The sequence below is a fragment of the Hirundo rustica genome, chromosome 6 (genome assembly GCF_015227805.2).
Source record: "Hirundo rustica isolate bHirRus1 chromosome 6, bHirRus1.pri.v3, whole genome shotgun sequence".
Classification (NCBI taxonomy): Eukaryota; Metazoa; Chordata; class Aves; order Passeriformes; family Hirundinidae; genus Hirundo; species Hirundo rustica.
Genome location: NC_053455.1, coordinates 35,372,804 through 35,391,512, shown reverse-complemented (window position 1 = coordinate 35,391,512; position 18,709 = coordinate 35,372,804). Strand labels below are relative to the sequence as shown.

General features: G+C 34.7%; 1 protein-coding gene across 1 annotated transcript in view; it reads right to left on the bottom strand.

Annotated features, from left to right (window-relative positions):
* The window catches only part of DPH6 (diphthamine biosynthesis 6), a 196,975-nt gene that overhangs the window by 127,322 nt on the left and 50,944 nt on the right, over window positions 1–18,709 (bottom strand). Inside the window, exons 6-7 of the mRNA XM_058421188.1 lie at window positions 11,917–11,978; window positions 5,695–5,789 (exon numbers count right to left, since the gene is read on the bottom strand). Coding sequence (XP_058277171.1) covers window positions 5,695–5,789; window positions 11,917–11,978 — 157 coding nt within the window. The remainder of the gene's footprint in view (window positions 1–5,694; window positions 5,790–11,916; window positions 11,979–18,709) is intronic.

The window sequence follows — 18,709 nt, the reverse complement described above, 5'->3', positions numbered from 1 at the left end:
ACATCATCAGACCTGCAGGTCTCACCTGTATCTCAGGGATTTGCACAGGTGCAATATCCCACTGTGCTCTGATCTTTCCCACAGCCAGGCAGGAATCTCAAGCGTGTGCGACAGGGCCCCATAGACTATGACAGGCCTATGTTATCTAAACACAGATGCTCTACTCATCCAACACATGAGGCCAAAAACAATTACTATGATACATGTGTTTTTGACCCCCCAGCTAAAAGCCACTTGAGCATATTTACAACCCTCCTTGCCAATCTTCCACTATTTTCCCACACTTACAGGCCAATGTTGAGAGAATTAGTTAGCTCTAGTCTATGGAAGTATAAACTACACTGTGTTTTAGGTCCCAGAGACTAATGCATAAAGCAATCTTTAAATTTCATCAACAGGAGATTTTTCAAAAGTCCATTGTTTTGATTAATGTTCCAGGGATTAGTTTTTGAAGTATTAACGACATACAGTATTGCACACTGAGAAATTGACTGATCCAGTCATCTTGCATCTGATAGTGAAGACTACTAGGCACAACTTTTTAATGCCAAATGTGTTGGTAACAATGTTAAATTTCCTGTGTGCTGATTCAAATTAGTTAATTTTAGTTTTCATTTTTACAGACACAATCTGTCACACTTTGATTCACAAGAGGCAGTATCTGTTATATCCATCTGCACGGTTTTACTACTTAAGAAAAAGGTAGCTCTAAGAAACAAACATCAGAAGGTGAGAAACTCAAGGAAAACATAAGAGAAATTCAGATGCAGTACAAGAAAATTGGAAAATTGTTGAAAGTAAGGCTAAGAACGCAAATAATTTTCCGGAAACCATGGTATCCTTGGTACCTTCACAGCGTTCAAAGAAATTATATAGACAGATTTCTAGTAATACCACATAAAACCAATGCAAACTCAAAGCAGTTGAAGCTTTGGCCAGATCTCACTTCCTCAACAAAAGTGTAAAATTAACAGAAGTATCTGTTCTATAAAATGTGTTTTGGGATTTAAAAAGAACAAATGTCACACAATAATGATAAATGCCTTTAAGATATGAGGATCCACTTTAAGAAAACTTTCCAAGTATTTTGATAAATAGGACTCAGTTTCATTTTTGAGAGTAATTATCAAGATTCTTTATGATTAAAATATTTTTATATTCATATAAGATGCTTTATACACAGCTCTTTGAGATTAAAACAATTCTTTTCAAATGACAACACTGTCTTCTAATTCTAAGAGAAATAGGTAGAAAAAAATAGGTGGAAAGCAGAATAGTTCTGTTTACATCCAGTTAGTCTCCAATTAAAAAAAAACTAAGGAAGTCCTGAACCTGATATGTCATATCCAGCTTGGGAAATACTTAAAAAAAAAACCCAAAAAAACAACCGAATCAAAACCCAGCAAAAGCAGAGATTTAAAACAGTGATTCGAGAGACCCCAATAAATTATATAAGCCCATTTCACACTAAAAGCCTGAATTTTGAGTAGGAGCTTGACTATCTAAGATGATTCTTCTTTGATTGTAATGGAAACATAGGGATTTTGCTACAGAAATTTTCAGAAGACTGAGAAAATAATGAAGAATAGTGGAAAAACTGTCTCAATCAGCTATTTGTTTTGAAATGAAAATCATCTGATCTTTTACGACTTCTTGAAGATCTAGAAAGCATCCAATAATTTTAAAACACTCTGTAACACTTTCTCAGGACAAATATATCAAGTCAGAACAAGACTGAGAGTACAATCAATGCTTCTCAGAACATGACTGTTTTTTCATGTTTACAGAAATTACAATGTTATGATTTTGCTTTTAACTCCAAACCTAGAATTACAAGCCTAAACACAGAACTAATAGCAAGGTATATAATGAAAAATGGTATTTCCCAAATATTTCAAATGTTTCAATATTTCAATTTACTCTCCAAAAGATCAAACTATTGTGTGTTCCATAAAGAAATAGGCCTCTCTCACAAGAGTAGATATTAGATAATGTTCATATAGATAAGAAATAGATCTTTAAAATGTCAAGAAACATTGATCAATTCTACTTTAAATATCAGCATAAGAAGGACAGGAAATCCTTGGTACATTTCAAACACTGAGAGGAGGAAAGCTGACAACTGGATTTTAACAGACTACCTGGGACAACCAGATAAACCCCAATGTGACTCTTGTTTAATATTTTAGTTTTAAGATTTTGTTTTCACTACTAGATATTGTTTATTTTCAAATATATGTTTCACTCAATCTGTCATACTTCCTTTGTGAGGCACATTTTTAATGAAGACAGAGAAGAATGGCAAGAATTCAACTTAACATTCAGAAACAAAATTCATCATACAGTCTTACATTAAAGAGACTCCCATTTCTCCATAGTAAGTAACATTCAAGGTTGTATTTTATTTTTTCCTGAGCCAAAATATTTCTTTATTTTGCGAGGATGTACTGTAGAAACATTATTTTGCCAAATTTAAGAGGGCAAAAATCATTGGCTAGTGAAAACACTACATGCAAGTAGTATTACAAATGAAAGGCACTAGATTTTCTCCTGTTGTTCTAGCTTTATGTGGCAAGGTTTTGGTGGCAGTGGTTAGTGTTAGGAGGTGGTGTCTGTGACCTGAGACCAAGGGATGCTGAGCTCGTCGACAACATCGGTGGTGTCTCAGTGATAACATGATTTAAAACTATGCTGCAACAGGAGTGAGAAAAATATGGTAGGGACAGCCCTGCAGACACCAAGGTCTGTGCAGAAGAAGTGAGCAGAAGTGCTTCAAATGCCAGACCAGATTCTACACAGTCTGTGGAAAAGACCATGGTGAAGTAGGTTGCTGCCCTGAAGGCCAGGAAGGACGCACTGGTCTGTGCAGAAAACCACACAGAAGCAATTTTTCTAACAGGACTGAGTCCCATGGAAGACCTATGAGGAGCGGTCTTTTCCTGAAGGACCATATTCCACGGAAAGCAGATGCACTGGAGCAGTTCTTGAAGAACTTGCCTGGTAGGAAGGATACACATTGTACTAGTTCATGACAGAGCCATGGAAAAGACCCAGGCTGGAGCAGGGGAAAAGTGTGAAGAGAAGGGGGCAGCAAAGACAGAGAGCTATGAACTGACCAAAGTTTCATTGTCTACCTCCTTGCACTGCTCATTGAGGAGGATGGAGAAAAGTCAGGAATGAGGAAGTGAAGTTAAGCCTGGGAAGAATAAGGTGAGGAGGGAAGGTGCATTTACTTCTCACTAATCTACTCTTTTTTTTTTAATTAAATTTGGCAATAAATTAAATTATTTTTCTCCAAATTAACATGGTTTCCTGTGACAGTAACTGGTAAGCCATCACACTGCTCTCTTCTTGACCTACAAATCTTTTCATCTTTTTTCTCCCTGCCCTCCTAAAGAGGGAGAGTGAGAGCAGCTTGGTGGGAACCTGGCAGCCAGCCAACGTTAATCCATCATACCTGTTTTGAAGGCAAAAGTATTCTTCAATGTCTTCCTCAGAAGCTTTTAACTCAGGAGATGTTTTGGGGTTGTTCAGGAATTTAGGGATCTTGAAAATCCTGACAAGTTTTAACCTCTAAGTTATAATGCTTACAGCTCCATTTAAGCTTTAAAAATTGAATCAGGATGTAGTCCTGCTTTAGGAACAGTATTCCCAAATTCAGTGCCCCCACTGAGACTCTCCAAAACCACACAATTCTCTCTTTCACTGCCCCCGACCCTGTTTTCCATTCCCCATGTGGTGGGATGGAGTTGAGAACTGGAAGCACAAAAGGCCAAGATCATGGGTTCAGGTAAGAACTGCTTACTGGCAGCAGCAGTGAGATAAGAAAATGAAAAACAACAGCACAATATTAATAACAAAAGAATACAAGAGTGAGTGATTCACATTCAAAAATGCTGACTGAGAACCCTGCTACAGATGGCTCCGCCTCTGCCACCTTTTTTCAACTGGAAGGAACACTCTTCTCTCTGAGAGAGAGAGAGAGTGAGAAACAGAGTTCCTGAGTCCCTTTCCCCCAACCCGGGGAATGAGTGAGGTTGTATCAAATAACATTAGGGTTCTTGGCCAGGCCACCTTCCAGCTATTGCAAAAATCTAAACCTGGCCTAGCTGAAACCAAGAGAGATGTATAGCTGAACCATGTATATCTAAACATTTGGAAACTCTACTAGCAGGGTTAACAGGATTACAAAGTCTGTTTAGACTCAGTGAATATGAAAAGCAAGAACATAAAGTAGAAAAAAATTCATAACATATTTACAGAAGAAACTACAAAATATTTTTCCTGTGAAGTTCATACAGCAATGAATATGAATTAATCATTATTGTGTGACATTTTGTTATTTTTATGACATGAATAATGTAAGAGATAAGCAGGGCTAATCAAGCCAGAGACACAGAGTGCCAGTGTAGCTATTCAGTTTCCATTACAGAAATGTATATTTAAAACTAGTTGAATATCCGTTTAAAAGTCCACTGTGCCATATATTTATTATTAAATACACACTGATTTAAATATTTGTCTTTTATGTATTTTTTTCTGTTTTTATTTTTAACTTTTATTATTTGGAGTATCACCAAGAGAAATAAAGAAAACTCATCCAGACCACTTCTGCTTCAGCTTTTCCTAGTCACTTGAACTCTCTTTATATCACTGATAGCCAGATATACATTTAGACTATATTATAATATATTCCCATTTAAATGGCTGATCCCTAACCAAGGGGATAATCAACCAGTATTTTAGTGGACATCTGCCAGATTAGCACCAATGCTTTAACCCCTTTGTCTATTGATCTTCTCCGCCCAAATGACATGCAATGAAATGGAGCAAACAGTTCTTGGTTCTCTATTCCTTACACAGCTAGATCTCAGTCTTACAGAAAAGTGAAACAAATGGACCTGCACCATGAAAGCCTTAATTGTGTCTATATGCTCTATAATCTGGACCTGCGCTAAGATGACAGAGAATCAATCACCAATAAATGATTACTGGTCTGTTTACTTGCTTCAGAAAAAGAACAACAGTCAAAATATTTTATTTGAAGCAAGCAGGCCTAGCTACTTAACCGGCTAATGAGAAACAAGACACAAGTATTTTCCACAGCTCACTACACAGACTTTAGCAATTAATGTCAAAGGAATAAACTATTCAGTGTACCTGAGACGGATTCATACAAAGTTTGTATTTAAAATATCCTCTAGTAATTGAAGAAAAGTGTTCATTGTTATCATTCTAAGCTACTAAATTTACACACACACACACACACACACACAGCGCTAATAGAATCCACAGGCTACTGATGTGGCACTTTATCAAATTTAGCTGTAATGAAAGATAAATATTACAGGCAATTCACACTTCATGAAAGGATAAAAATGTCAGTGTATAGGTACCAGTTTTACTGCAGGCCATAATCAGCAAGTAAACGAAAGTGCAAATGTCTAAAAAGTTTATAGCCATCTATGAACGCCTCATCGTGTCAGGTATTGATTTAGGTTTCCAGAGGACTTTGGCAGTGTTAAACAATATGAGTGTCTGTGAACTTAAATAACACGTTTTACCTCTGCAAATACCAGGTGTTACCTCTTACTACCTCTAGTTTTCTCAAACTAAATTTTAAGATGCTCCCATTGCTTTAATATAAGGAAATAGAAATAGTGTAATAAGGAAATAGAAGAAACTGTTCCTTACACAACTATTTTCTTCTTAAACAGAGGGCAGTCCAGAGTGAATGTTTCATATTCTCCTCCTTCTCCGCAAACATGGACTCCGTATTTCTCAGAGAGCTATCACAAAAGAGAAATTGAAATATGTAAGTATTACAATAAAGAAGTTTATTAAACATATTTTGCTGAAAATTTCAAAACCAGTACATACTGGTTGCTGGCTGCGGTTTAACCATGACATGTACTTTCTAAAAGACTACACAAACAAGGCTGAAACAATGCAAACATCATACGATCAGGTCTTGATTTCTTTGTATGCCTACAGTGATTAAAAATTACCGTTGTGTTATATTTTAAGTAGAACTGACATTGTAATATTTAGATGAACAAATTGATTCCTAATTCTTCTTTCTCAGTGGCCATGAAATGTGGTTCAGACTCCCATACTTGTCTTTAGCATATCTATTTCACCTGTAGGAGAAACTTTTACTGTGAGTCAACACAATAAGTGGCACTGTATTCTATGTTTTGGTAAATATTCTTTCAAAAAAATCTAACAAAACAAATGAGAATTTTTTAAGTCAAATCTAAAAAGCAAAAGCAAGATCTAAAGAGAAACATGTTGTTTCTTTTATAAATTGCAATTAATATACTTTCTAAATCACCTTATATTTATGAATATTCCTGAAGTTCTGGATATCTCACTTAAACACATAAGTAGATAAACGGAAACATTCAAAATATGAGACATGACTATCTTAATCAATTCTTGCTTTACAAATGAGCAACTGTGGAGCAAGAACCAAAGTTCTTTAGCTGGAGTAAGGAGTGCATGACTGCTCAGTAGCTCACTGTACTACCATTGCAATGTCCTGTATTGATAGAGAGTAATCAAGCACCAGATTTGAGAATGGGGACACCCTCTCTTTGTCTGCAGAAGAAATTCATGTCCTCAGCAGCAGATTATATCACCTTCTAAAGTGTCACTGCAGTGATTCAACCCAAGCCCTGTCCAGGATTTTTAACATTAAACAAGCACCAACATTTCCACTTTAAGTGACTCATAAGATCTTGAACTGCAGTCCTCAACTCCGTTGCAAACACCAACATTACTTTTGGGAATATTTATTTAACCCCTTTATGCCTTTCCTTAGAGGAACAGAAGCGGGTGGCCATGATGCTTCTGCAGTTGAAGTAGAAAGACAGTTCTGAACATCAGAGGGCTAGAAAGTGTAGCTGGAGGCTGGAGGCTGCTGTTTCTTTTAAGGCAAACAAGACTAGAATATTTATACATTGTAGATTACATTTTTTATATGGTTACCAGAATATTTGTATAGCAAGTCTATTACATATATTCAAATGATACTGTATTTTTATTGTTGAAGCTGCATGTAGTTTATGTTACTTTACAGCTCTCTTTCAAAGCCTTTTACTTAAAAACTTCAGCGTGTTGATAAACTCAGTTGCTTAAACCAAAGGCCTGAATTGTCTTCAGCGATTGTTTTGCAGAAAAGGAAAATGCTCTGAGAAAACAATGCTCGGTAATGCTCTATGTGAATATTTAGTTGTCTGGTGCTGTAAAACCTAAATCTCTTTTGGAACATATATGAAACATTCTTTCAGTATCTTGTCATGAGAGTTATTTTTAATTTTTCCTTTCACATTTTCTTTCAAAGAAAAGGAGCAAAAGAGAACCTTTAATCAAGTGCTCATTAAAAAATTACACTCCTGACATAAAAGAGAGCTCCATCTGTCAACAATGGCAACAAGGTTTCTATAGGACAAATACATCAGGAACAATTAATGTTGATACAACAAGAATGGACAACCTACAAAACAGTCAGTCAAAACCTTTTATTCTTACTCTCTTAAAAAAAACCCAAAAACAAACCAAAACCAAAACCAAACAAAAACAAACAAACAAAAAACCCCCAAAAACAAACAAACAAACAAACAAACAAACAAACAACCCTAAAGAAAACTATTTAAAAATTGAAAGAGGGGAAACCAGGAAAGATCTTTCTAACTGTAACCTTTCTGCAGTGAATACATGGAGTGACTGTTTACAAATCACTTTCAAAATTGATAGCTCTGCTTGTAAACAGTGTCTAGAATAATTATTGGCAATTAACATTGAATACCCTGAAGATGTAAGATTATTCCTATCTTTGTTGTGAGAAATTCTTGTTTCAATGTCACTGGCTTCAACATCATTCTTGACACCAATTATACAAGGTGCTAAAGGGTTTTCAGTTCTCACAAATGTCAATGGGACCAAAAGATATTTAGCAGCTCATAGAAGAGATCCTTAATGTTCATTTAACAAAGTCAGCAATATTTTTTAAATGTCATCAGCGGGATGAAAATTTTGCCTTTAATAATTTAGAATATTAATATTACTTAAAGACTGATTATTTGGGCTTGCAAATGGGATGCTACATTAATAATAATAATACAACAGCATGGACTCTAAATTTTATGATTCCTAAATCTTCGTTCTAGTTCAGATGAGCCAGAAAACTGCATATTTACAAATCAAAGATAACTAATTGAAAGTAATGCAAATCCACTTCAAATTCCAAAAGAAATAGATGATGAAACCATCCTCTAGACTACAAATAGTTTATCTTAAGCACACAATGAAATACAGGCTATACATATAAATGAGATAAATATAAATGACCAGTCCAAGCTGAAGAATAGTCTCTTCCTACCTTGGGAACGAAACACAAGGATTAAAGTTTCCTTTTTTAACTTTCATAATCAAAGATAAATATGTGAATTCAAGTGCTTTCTTTTACGAGTGAAGACTTTGTTCCCAGACAGAAATTGTAAGACCTAATAAACTCTCATATTTACAGAAATGCTCTTTACATCAAGATGTTTTCATCAACTTTTAAGGCAAGCATACAAATCAACATTTTCCTATGACTTATTGGCAGAGCCAGAATTACAGACAATATAACTATAACGTCCATTGGCCATTCTATGAACAAATTCAAAGGAGAGTGGGATCACAAACTGAGACATAGGTTGACAGAAAACACTTTAGTGTAAAAAGCTGAGATTCCTGATACAAAGGAAGCATTGGGACATGAAAGCAATTTAATAATTTAGCAATTACCTGGCAACCACTCCACAAAAATTAATCAAAGACCTATCAAAGAAAAAAGCAATAATTCAAAAACTTTTCTTTCTGCAATGGCCATGTCCTGAGCCAGTGATATCCACCCCTGCTAAAAGTATGGGTGGCAGATCATCATTGCACTCCTAAGTTCAACATTCTGTATGTAATGTGAAAAAAATTGCAAGAAGTTTTTCCCATTCACTAGTCCTCCATTCTTCTGCTGCTACTGCAGAAAAACCACCTCACCTTTATGTCAGTAATTATAAAAATTTCTGCCGTACACATAAAATAAAGTAAATCAGAAGACTGAAAATTTAGGTGATAATATATTTTCAAAGTCAGATAATTGAGCAGAGGAAATCAGGGCTGGGTTGTGGGTTAGTTTGTTGGGGATTTTTTCTAATCAACACTCTTAAAATGCCTCAACCTGAGATTTTTTTTTTTTAAAAAGAGAATGACTAGTTCACGTTCATTTCTTCTGTATCCAAAATCCAAATTCTAACAGGTGCATTATAGTAATACAAGAAGATTTTGGCCTCGTTGACTGCTCATTAAGGTAAATGTTTAGTAAAAAAAGAAAAAAGAAGCAAGAAGTGAGTTCTCTTTCCAGATCTGTAGTACCAGAGATGTTGAACTTTGTAAGCACATGCTAAAAGTAAAAGCTACTCCCTACAAATCCCAAATGACTCAACAAATACAACATTTTTTGGTTCTTTATCAAAAACATTGGCATTTTTCTGGGTGCTGAAATTATTCAGATATAAAGTGATTTTCAACAAAACTGAAGAACATAGAGAACATTACTTAATTAATTCCAAACAGAACTGAAAAAATTCTCACAAACTTGCATATCACTCTAGGAAAAATGCTGTAATGAAATACCCTGGATCTAGCTGAATAAACAACTATGGTAAACTAACATCAGATGTCAACATGAAACTCAAAAAACAATCCAAAAGAACAGGAAAAAACTATATTAGTAAAAAAAACCAACAAGAAGAAATTCACTGTAAAAATTGAAATTAATGGTTAGATAATAGAGTACAAATCAAAGATTATGGGTATATAAACCCACGGTAGTTTTGGAGATGTGCGGTGTTAAACATTAAATCATTATGGTATTTTATATGGAATGGTCAGAATATGAAATCTTCTCTCTCCTCCTTACTGGAGACTGTGAACTCCTTGTTTTCACATTCTGTCTGTGAGAACATCGGAAACTTCACTGGTTTGCAAAAGAGTATTCTTTACATCTTAAGTCTTTTTCTTCGGTTTATAGTTAATGACCTGGTTTTATTAGGCCTTAAAGCCAACTAAGTATCAAGTAAAAAATGTATTTGCACTGGCTTTGACTTTCATAGCATGCATATGCACAAGCAATAGCCAAATGAACAAATAATCAGTTGTGCAGTCTTCCCTGCAATGGCCTGACAAGCATTGCAAGCAGTGCCAGAATGCCCTATTTGTTGTACATTTTAGGCTAGGTACTCATTGCTCTGTTTATTGTTGTATCAATGAAAGATAAAACCTTCAAATGTGGGTTTTGAGAAGTGTTAAACTGTGACTAATAATTTCAGTGAAACCAAGAAGGTAAGAATCACTTTAATTACATCAAACACAATCACGAATATATGTAATTCACAAAAATTGGATTTCATAATTTATTATTTTCTTTTAAAAATGAATGATGGTGAAATCAAATGCAGAAGAATACTTCTTATTAGCACAATTAAAAATTTGAATACTTGAGGCTACAGTTTTAAAGAAATATCAAGACTGCTGATTCAACTGAGGTAATTACCCAGCTGCAATCCCACTGAGGGGCTAAATTTTGATTACAGAAGCTTTCTGTGAATGCAGAATGTTGAGATGATTTAAAGAAATAAGTGAAACAAGACTTTTAAAAAAGATAAAGAATAGGATTGCAGACCAACTAGTTCACATAGCAGAGGGCCAGGGAGGAGGAGGGGAAGATTTCTGGGCAGATTCCTCAGGTCTGAAGCAACAAATCTCAGTTTAAGAACAGACCAACACCATCTCTTCACATAAGGTTATTTGAATGTTATGGACCTTAATTTTTCATTTCTAGCTTTGCCAATTACCTATCTTCTCCTCTCCATGTAAATAACTAAAAAATTTGAATTAAACTCAAGACATAATTGCTATGTAACTCCTCTATCTTTCAGTAGCAAAAGAGATTTTTAAAGTTCTGGTTACTTTTCCTTTCTCTTCTGCAAGTTAGCCATAACCTTAACTGTTACAAAACAAACTACTTATGATGCCAGGCTGACCAGTAACTACCCAGATTAACAATGAAAAATATTTTTAGGACATCACTTTGTGGACATTTAAACAGCCTACGCTGAAAGTTACATCAAGACCCTGTTAACAGACATACAATCATTGTGGGTATCTAACAGGCTCAAGGACAAGGAATTGTGGTAAACTAGCATTGTCACAGACAATACATGAAAACATAATTTCAGAACTCAAATTCTTAAAATTTACTTTGTTTGATGTTTGATGCTTCTACATCAAACTCAAAGAAGCCTCAAGTACATTTTTTCCCTTTCCCTAGTCGAGGGATTTTTCTTTAAATAAATCTAGTAGCTCTGCCAACAAGCATTATCCTGGTTTGAGGACACACAATCTTTTGCACAGAATTAAATACATCTGCATCTCATTCCATTTTTTAATGGCCTTACTGTATGCAGTCTGATTGTGTAAATGGTAGAAAACCTGCAAATAGGAATCCTTGGGGAAGTTTTGTATTACCTATGATTTTGCCACTACCAATTCTTGCTGTGAAAGTCTCTAATTTGCAATTATTTAGTTTTATTATATTGATAGACCACTTAGTGTTTGTGCAATATTGAGATTTCATGCCTTTAGCTTGTTTTAAAGATGGTGACACCATATGTGAACTATGTCAAGAAATAATGTTTTTCATGTGAAAAGTGCTTACCAAAGGCTTATATTCTGTGTACAAAGTTAAACTTCAGGTTGACACCTAATTTATGAAAGTAAGTCATTTTTATTAAGTTAATTTTGCTGAATTTCGCCTGTGTTTCTTTTTAACTGCAAGTTTAGCTATATGAATATCCTTTAAGTTATACTCACCTCCAAAAGAATAGGCTCCATTTCACCTAGAGTTTTTCCTAGATGCTTATCTGGATCTAAACCTGCAAAAAACCCAAAAAATGTAAAAATATTTCTTATGAAGTACTGTGATGACATCAAGAAATCTTTTTTTTTTTTCCCCCCTTTTTAAAATATATTATGCCTCCTTTAGAAACTTCACATTATCTAAAATTATTACTATCCTAAAGAAAACACATTGAGTCAGAATTTTCTCTAATCTTTGGGCGAATATTTTCCAGGTTTATGGAAAAACAAAGCTAGTTACCATTTCACTACATGTCAAGTAGAGAAGCAATTGTTTCCATTTCTTAGAAATTTCACTAACCAGTGAAGTAAACACACAGGTCATGGTAATAAAAATACTACAAGGATACTGCCTCTAAGTCAGAAGTTACCTTTGCAGATACCTATGAAATTAAAATACGATTTAATTTTTTTTATACTCCCTGCAACTGGAAGGGACACAAACTGTTTTCCATATTGAAAAGTTATTTTGCCACATCCCATTATTTATGTGTTTTATGCACATATAAAATGTAAGATCAAAAAGGATGGAGATACAAAGAAATCTCAGACTTGCAGAATGTATTGAATGTTGTACCTTTTGATTCATCACACAATACTCTGTATGATGTTAACATTTTGATTTATTTTTCTTTGTAAAAAAGTAAGCAGTATTAACACTCGATAGCTGCCCTAATATACTCCTCTGTATTTCTGTTTCAACTTCTTGACTTTTTGATTTTGGGCAGCTCATGGCAGTTAATGGTCACTCTTCAGGATAAATCAAGTAATTGGAAAAAATGAGTAGCGGGATAAAATAATCCAGGAACAACTGTTTCAAAAGCTGACATCTTCAAGCACATAAATTAGATTTGATACAAAGCAGTCAAAAGGTCTTCCCATATGAAACAAATGAGAAAAAAACAAAATGATACCTCCTGAAACTGAAGAAACACTGAGAAATTTTCAGTTATCCCATTTTTTACTACTTCAATTATTGTGGTTTGGGCTTCTTTTTGTACTGATACAATACTTGTCTATTTTTTCCTACTCTACTGCTTCATACAGTAATAGGTATCTTTAGGAGCTGCCACCAAAATTACTCCATTCAGAAGCAATTTCTAAAATACATACCTTGCAAAGCACTTTAGATTGTTGATGATGAAAGCTGTTATATAAGTGTAGAGTACACTATTATATAAAGTCATTGCTAAGTTAAAATAGCTAATATGTCTCTTAATTTTTTACAATCATGATCTTGGTATATTTAAATTCCTGTGAAACTAAAACAAATTATAATGAATGAAATTTCAAAACACTAAGAAAGTTTTAAAATATTTCATTAAAGCACATTACCATCTAGGGGAATGCTTTTAAAACTGTTTAATAATTAAAATTTTAAAAGACTGAGTTTTTTTCCTGCCTCTATTCTTTTTTGTATTGGTTTATTGCTTTTTTTAACAGACTAAAAATGTATGTGCTAGAACATGATGATAATTTATTCTTATGGAAATAGTTTTGAAATATACTAATTCAATTTCAATATTAATTATTGAATATTCATTCAAGTTCAAATGGTTCTGGTGATCTCTTTCAACTTAAATGAGGTTAGCATTCTGTCCTTGATTATAATGGGATAGGTATTAGGCCAAACAAGCAATTTCTCTTGATGTAAATGAATGAGTACTGTATTACAGTACCATTTCACACATTTATATTAACATTCTCTCTTTAATATAATTACTTTTCTAAGAAAAGCAACCTCTCTCTCCTTGATAAAATCAGATTGATTTCCTCTAAATTTAAACCAAGGGATACATTACAAACATATGAGAAGGGAAAAAATTATCAGAACTAGACACACTAACATATTTCTTTCACAGGGTTCTCTTTGATAATGTGGACGTGTCTTCTGTTCTGTCCAGTAATAAATGCAAACCGGTAATTTAAAAGAAACTATGATACAATAGTTTATGAAATACAAATAAATTGCCTGTGTATACACTATGGGTAAACTCTTCAGCAATATCCCACACTTACATGAACTGTACCCTTCCTGTTTCTCAGCAGAATTCTATTTTTGGACAGCTTGCATTTCTTTTGAAACTTTTTATTTCTTTTCGTTTCCAATCGGTTTATGTTGTGAGTGAATAGAGACTGTCTGGTAAAAGCATCAGGAGCCAACGTAACTTTCAATTTGCAGAACCAGTAATCCGCATCTCAAATCTCTACTGCTATACATGCATAGATGAAGCTGTATGTCTTCAACTAGTACAATAAAGTATTTTGGAACCATACTTACAAAAGTTTTTTAAAATCTATACTTCTATTTGGTATACTTTTCTTTGTTGATTCAGATTCTAAAAATGGCTTAGACTAATGAGAACAACGTATTGTAAATTCTTAGTACAGCATCCTCCCCATTTTTCCTCAATGGAACTAGATGCGAAGAAGCTGAATGGATGGATAAACCAACAACAAGGTCCAGGGCCTGGATGACTCTATGCAGAATTAAAAAATTAATTAGGAAAGGAACTATAATTTGCAGGACTGACATCTATTTTATTTAACTTACATGTATCAATGGGAGGCAATTAGAATTCAATTAAAATATTCACTTTTATTACTTCCCTGACTGACCTTGAAGTTAATGCCTGTTTTATTTAATTGCATCATCTATGAATAAATGTTAACCCTAGAATGTTATGGCCCATTATTTTCAATGCATTTTTAACTCCCCAACTGAACTACATCCATCAATTTATTATGCACTGCCAAGAGAGCAAGTGGGGCATTATTTCTTTGAGATAGACTAGTACATGATGATGGAAACATCTCAAAAATTTTGATAATGCTGTTTTTAACAGTACTCAGTAAAAATAATTGTGCTTCACCTCCAGTTTTGTAGTCTAGCTTGACTGTAAAATCAGTAAGAGATAGGACAAACAGGATAATCACTTCAAAGTAATTTCTACTCCAGTAATTTCTACTCTGTAATTCCTGATAAATCCACTGACAGGAGCAGAACTCCTTCCTGCAGATATCAGCAATGGTTGCAGAATGTTCTTATGCACAGCCACAAGTGTAGAGAATTGCAGTAACATCAAGAGATTGAGGCAGAAATTCATGGCTTAGTTCTGTGGTAAAAAAAGAGCACTACTAAGAGGCATTTCACTACTGCTGAGTTAAGCAAAGGAACCATATTTTAAATGTTTCACTTTGTACATATGTATTAGTGTAGCATAAAACCCTCACTTGAGGGGCAACTACTTGATATTACTTGCATTTATCAAGACTATTAGAAATCCAAGTTACATTTTCATGGCATTACACTCATCTGAAAAAGTGCACACATTCTAAAGCCTTATCTGACTAACAAGAACATTTTTTTATACAAGTTCAGGATTCTAAAATTATCTGGATTCTTAAGAAAGCCTTTTAAAACACAAAAATTCTATTTTCACTTCTTAGTAATATTTAAAATAAATAAAAATAAATCAAAATTATAGGTTTTAAGAAATGGTGGTATATAAAGGCCCTCAGAAAGATACCTTGAACCAAACTCTGACCCGCAATATATTAACACATTGTAAAAGGATCACTACCACACACTCATCAATAAAATATAAGTTAACCATTATCTGTTGATAATATAGGTGGAAAAAAACTCAAGCCTTTCCTGGCTAATATCAACCCTGCAATTCAAAAACTTAATCTTGTTACTCAGCAACTTCTTCCATAAAATAAGGTTAAAAACAAATCTCCAAAATTGACATTATCATATTCTTCTTGAAATATCATATTCATAAAATTAGGATAGGATTTTGGAGAAAATAAAAGAAACTATTTTAAAGTCACAGGAACATGAAGTTCCCTCTTTTCCCTAACTTCTTGTGAAGTAATACTAAGAGTAGTAGCTGCCATCACTATGAATTTAAGGGACTAAGACTTCACTTCTCATGATGTAGGGCTGTATAATGTGCAAAAATGTTTCTGGAAAGGTCCTAATCAGCTGCTCAGCAAGAGTAGAATTCTTTTGAATTTTGAATAAGAATAGAGGCAATGGAAGTCTCTGGTTTTCTGGAACCAAAACCAGTTTCTTTCTTTTTAATCTCTTTATCATAAAGAAAACAGGGTTAACAGTAAGATTATAGGACCTGTAAGGGAAAGAAATACATACAGAAAGCAAAAGAGTATAAAGGATAAAGCAACTGCCCATCTTAGAACTGGAACTGAGAAAATAGGACTGTTTTTGAAGGTAAACTCTTCTGTTTTAAACATGGGGGGGGCGGTGTTTTTGTGGTTTTTTGTTTGGGGATTTTTTTGGTTGGTGGTGCTTTTTGTTTTTTGGGGATTTTTTCCTAAGTAAATAATACAAAATCAACAGTTTCAGAAGGAGGATCAGGCACTATACTTTACATAGCACAGAATGCAGGAGAATGTTTCTAATAAGACAGGAAAAGTCCCTACACAACAGCTAGCTGGTAACATAGGCTTACTATGTAGGAGTGCAGGAATGTGTTATAACCTTCACCAACTAGCAGTGCACATGTCATACAGATATTGAACTGCAAATCTATACCTTAAGTTGCCTTGAGGTAAATTATTCCTGTTGTCATATTTAGCTTTCATTTCTATGAAGAGCTGGGAAGTGAACTTTTTGTCGAGCAGCGTAACTTGACAGGTTCACTCTTAACTTTGGTAAAGCTTTCACAGATAAAAGGCTGTGTTAAAAATGGTGAACCGGATGGGTTCCTTGGATTTCCTTTTCCGAAAAAATTAAAAAAAAAAGTGAAAACTGCTTAACTTTTATACAAAAAGTAATGAAAAGTGCAATTAATACTGGGTATTACTGCACCTCTAAAATATGAGAGATAAATATACTTCTGATTTATTGTATAAAAGAGAAGAAGTCATATGAATTGATTATGCATCTACTTATCTCTCTTTTATTTTCTTTTTCCTCCTTTTTTCTGGTATTTGATAGTTTATCCAGTGTGGGAATTGTGGAGGGATGGAACCTATAGATATACTGTAGATACAGTAACTCTTTTCAAGCTAAGTGATACTAATCTTAAAGTGGTTCGAGCATATGTTTCCAGTGCAGTTTAATTGGGATGTCAGTTCATCTTCTTTCTTGAACACTCTTCAAGTATTTTCTAAACTAGATTGGTCTGATGTCGTAAAACTTTAGAATTCTGAGAGGTAAAAGGATCTAAAACTTTTTATCCAAGTAATGATGTTTGTGTTCTAGTTAAATCTAGGATTTAAAGCAATTTAGTTCTGTCATTCAAGAACAGAATCCTCAATAAATCTTTGAAGGAATTTTGTACCATTTTATCAGATAACAAGGCAATATTTCCAACCAGATTCTTTTACACAGAATTGCAGAATTGGTCAGGTTGGAAGGGACTGCAGTGGGTTATCTGCTCCAACCTCCCTGCTCAAGCAGGGTCACCCTATAGCACATGGCACAGGGTTTGTGTCCAGACACCTCCTGAATATCTCCAGTGAGAGAGACTCCACAACCTCCTTCGATAATCTGTTCCACTGCTCAGTCATTCACAGTAAAGAAGTTCTTCCTCATGTTTAGGTGGAACTTTCTGTGACTCAATTTCTGCCGTTTGTCTCCTCTCCTACTGCTTGATAGCACTGAGAAGAATCTGGATCCATGCTCTTTCTCTCTCCACTTCAGACACATATACTGAGATGAGTTAGTCATCTGTCATCTCTTCTTGAGGCTGAACAGGCCCAGCTCCTTCAGCCTTTCCTTGTAAAAGAGGTGCTCCACACCCTTAATCATCTTTGTCACCCTCCACTGGACCTGCTCCAGGAGCTCCCTGTCTCTCTTGTCCTGAGGAGCACAGAACTGGACAGGACACTTCAAATCAGGCCTCACCAGGGCTGAGTAGAGGGGCAGGATCCCCTCCCTCGACCAATGCTGCCAATGCTCCTCCTAGTGCAGCTCAGGATCCCACTGACCTTCTTGGCCACAAGCACACACTGCTGGCTCAGGACAGTTTGTTGTCCACCAGCACCCCCAGGTCCTTCTCCATAGAGCTGCTTCCCATCAGGTCAGCCTTCAGTTTGTGCTGGTCTATGGGGTTATTCCTCCCCAGGAACAGGACTCAGCATTTGCCCTTGTAGAATTTCAGAAGATTCTTCTCTAAAATGTTGGCAGTTTGAAAAGGATTGTGGAAGAATTGTATAATTGCTGAATAACAGCATTAAACTATTTTTAATCAAATGAAGCAAATGCTTCATCTCATTTAAAGTAGTGACCAAGTCAACTTCTTCTGAAGACTTTTAATGGACCTAAAAAAACTAAAATCAAAAGTTATTAAAGTTTCAGTTCATATGACTTTCCTGATATAATTTTTTTGAATAGAATATCTTAAGAGCATTTTTTGCTTTCAACCAACCTAGCATCACATGATGTGGTGATAAATTATGTGCTATTTTGTCTCGGTTATAGAATTCTGGTACTCCATGCTTTGAACAGTTCTAATTCTAGAAAGCTTTGTAAAAAACAATTGAAATTTCATTCAGTGGAAGAGTAAGAGGTGCGGTTCAAGTGGTAAAATTGTTGATCATCTCCAAATGGATAAACAGAATCTTCTGACTGCAAAGATCAACAGATCAGCTACAAAAGGGTAAAAGGCCAGAGCAGAAATAAAGGATTGGACCCAGGTAAGAAGTCCTGCAAAACTTCAACTCAGAGTGACTCAGAGTGAAAAGCAAACATCTATGGATCCAACTACACAGATAT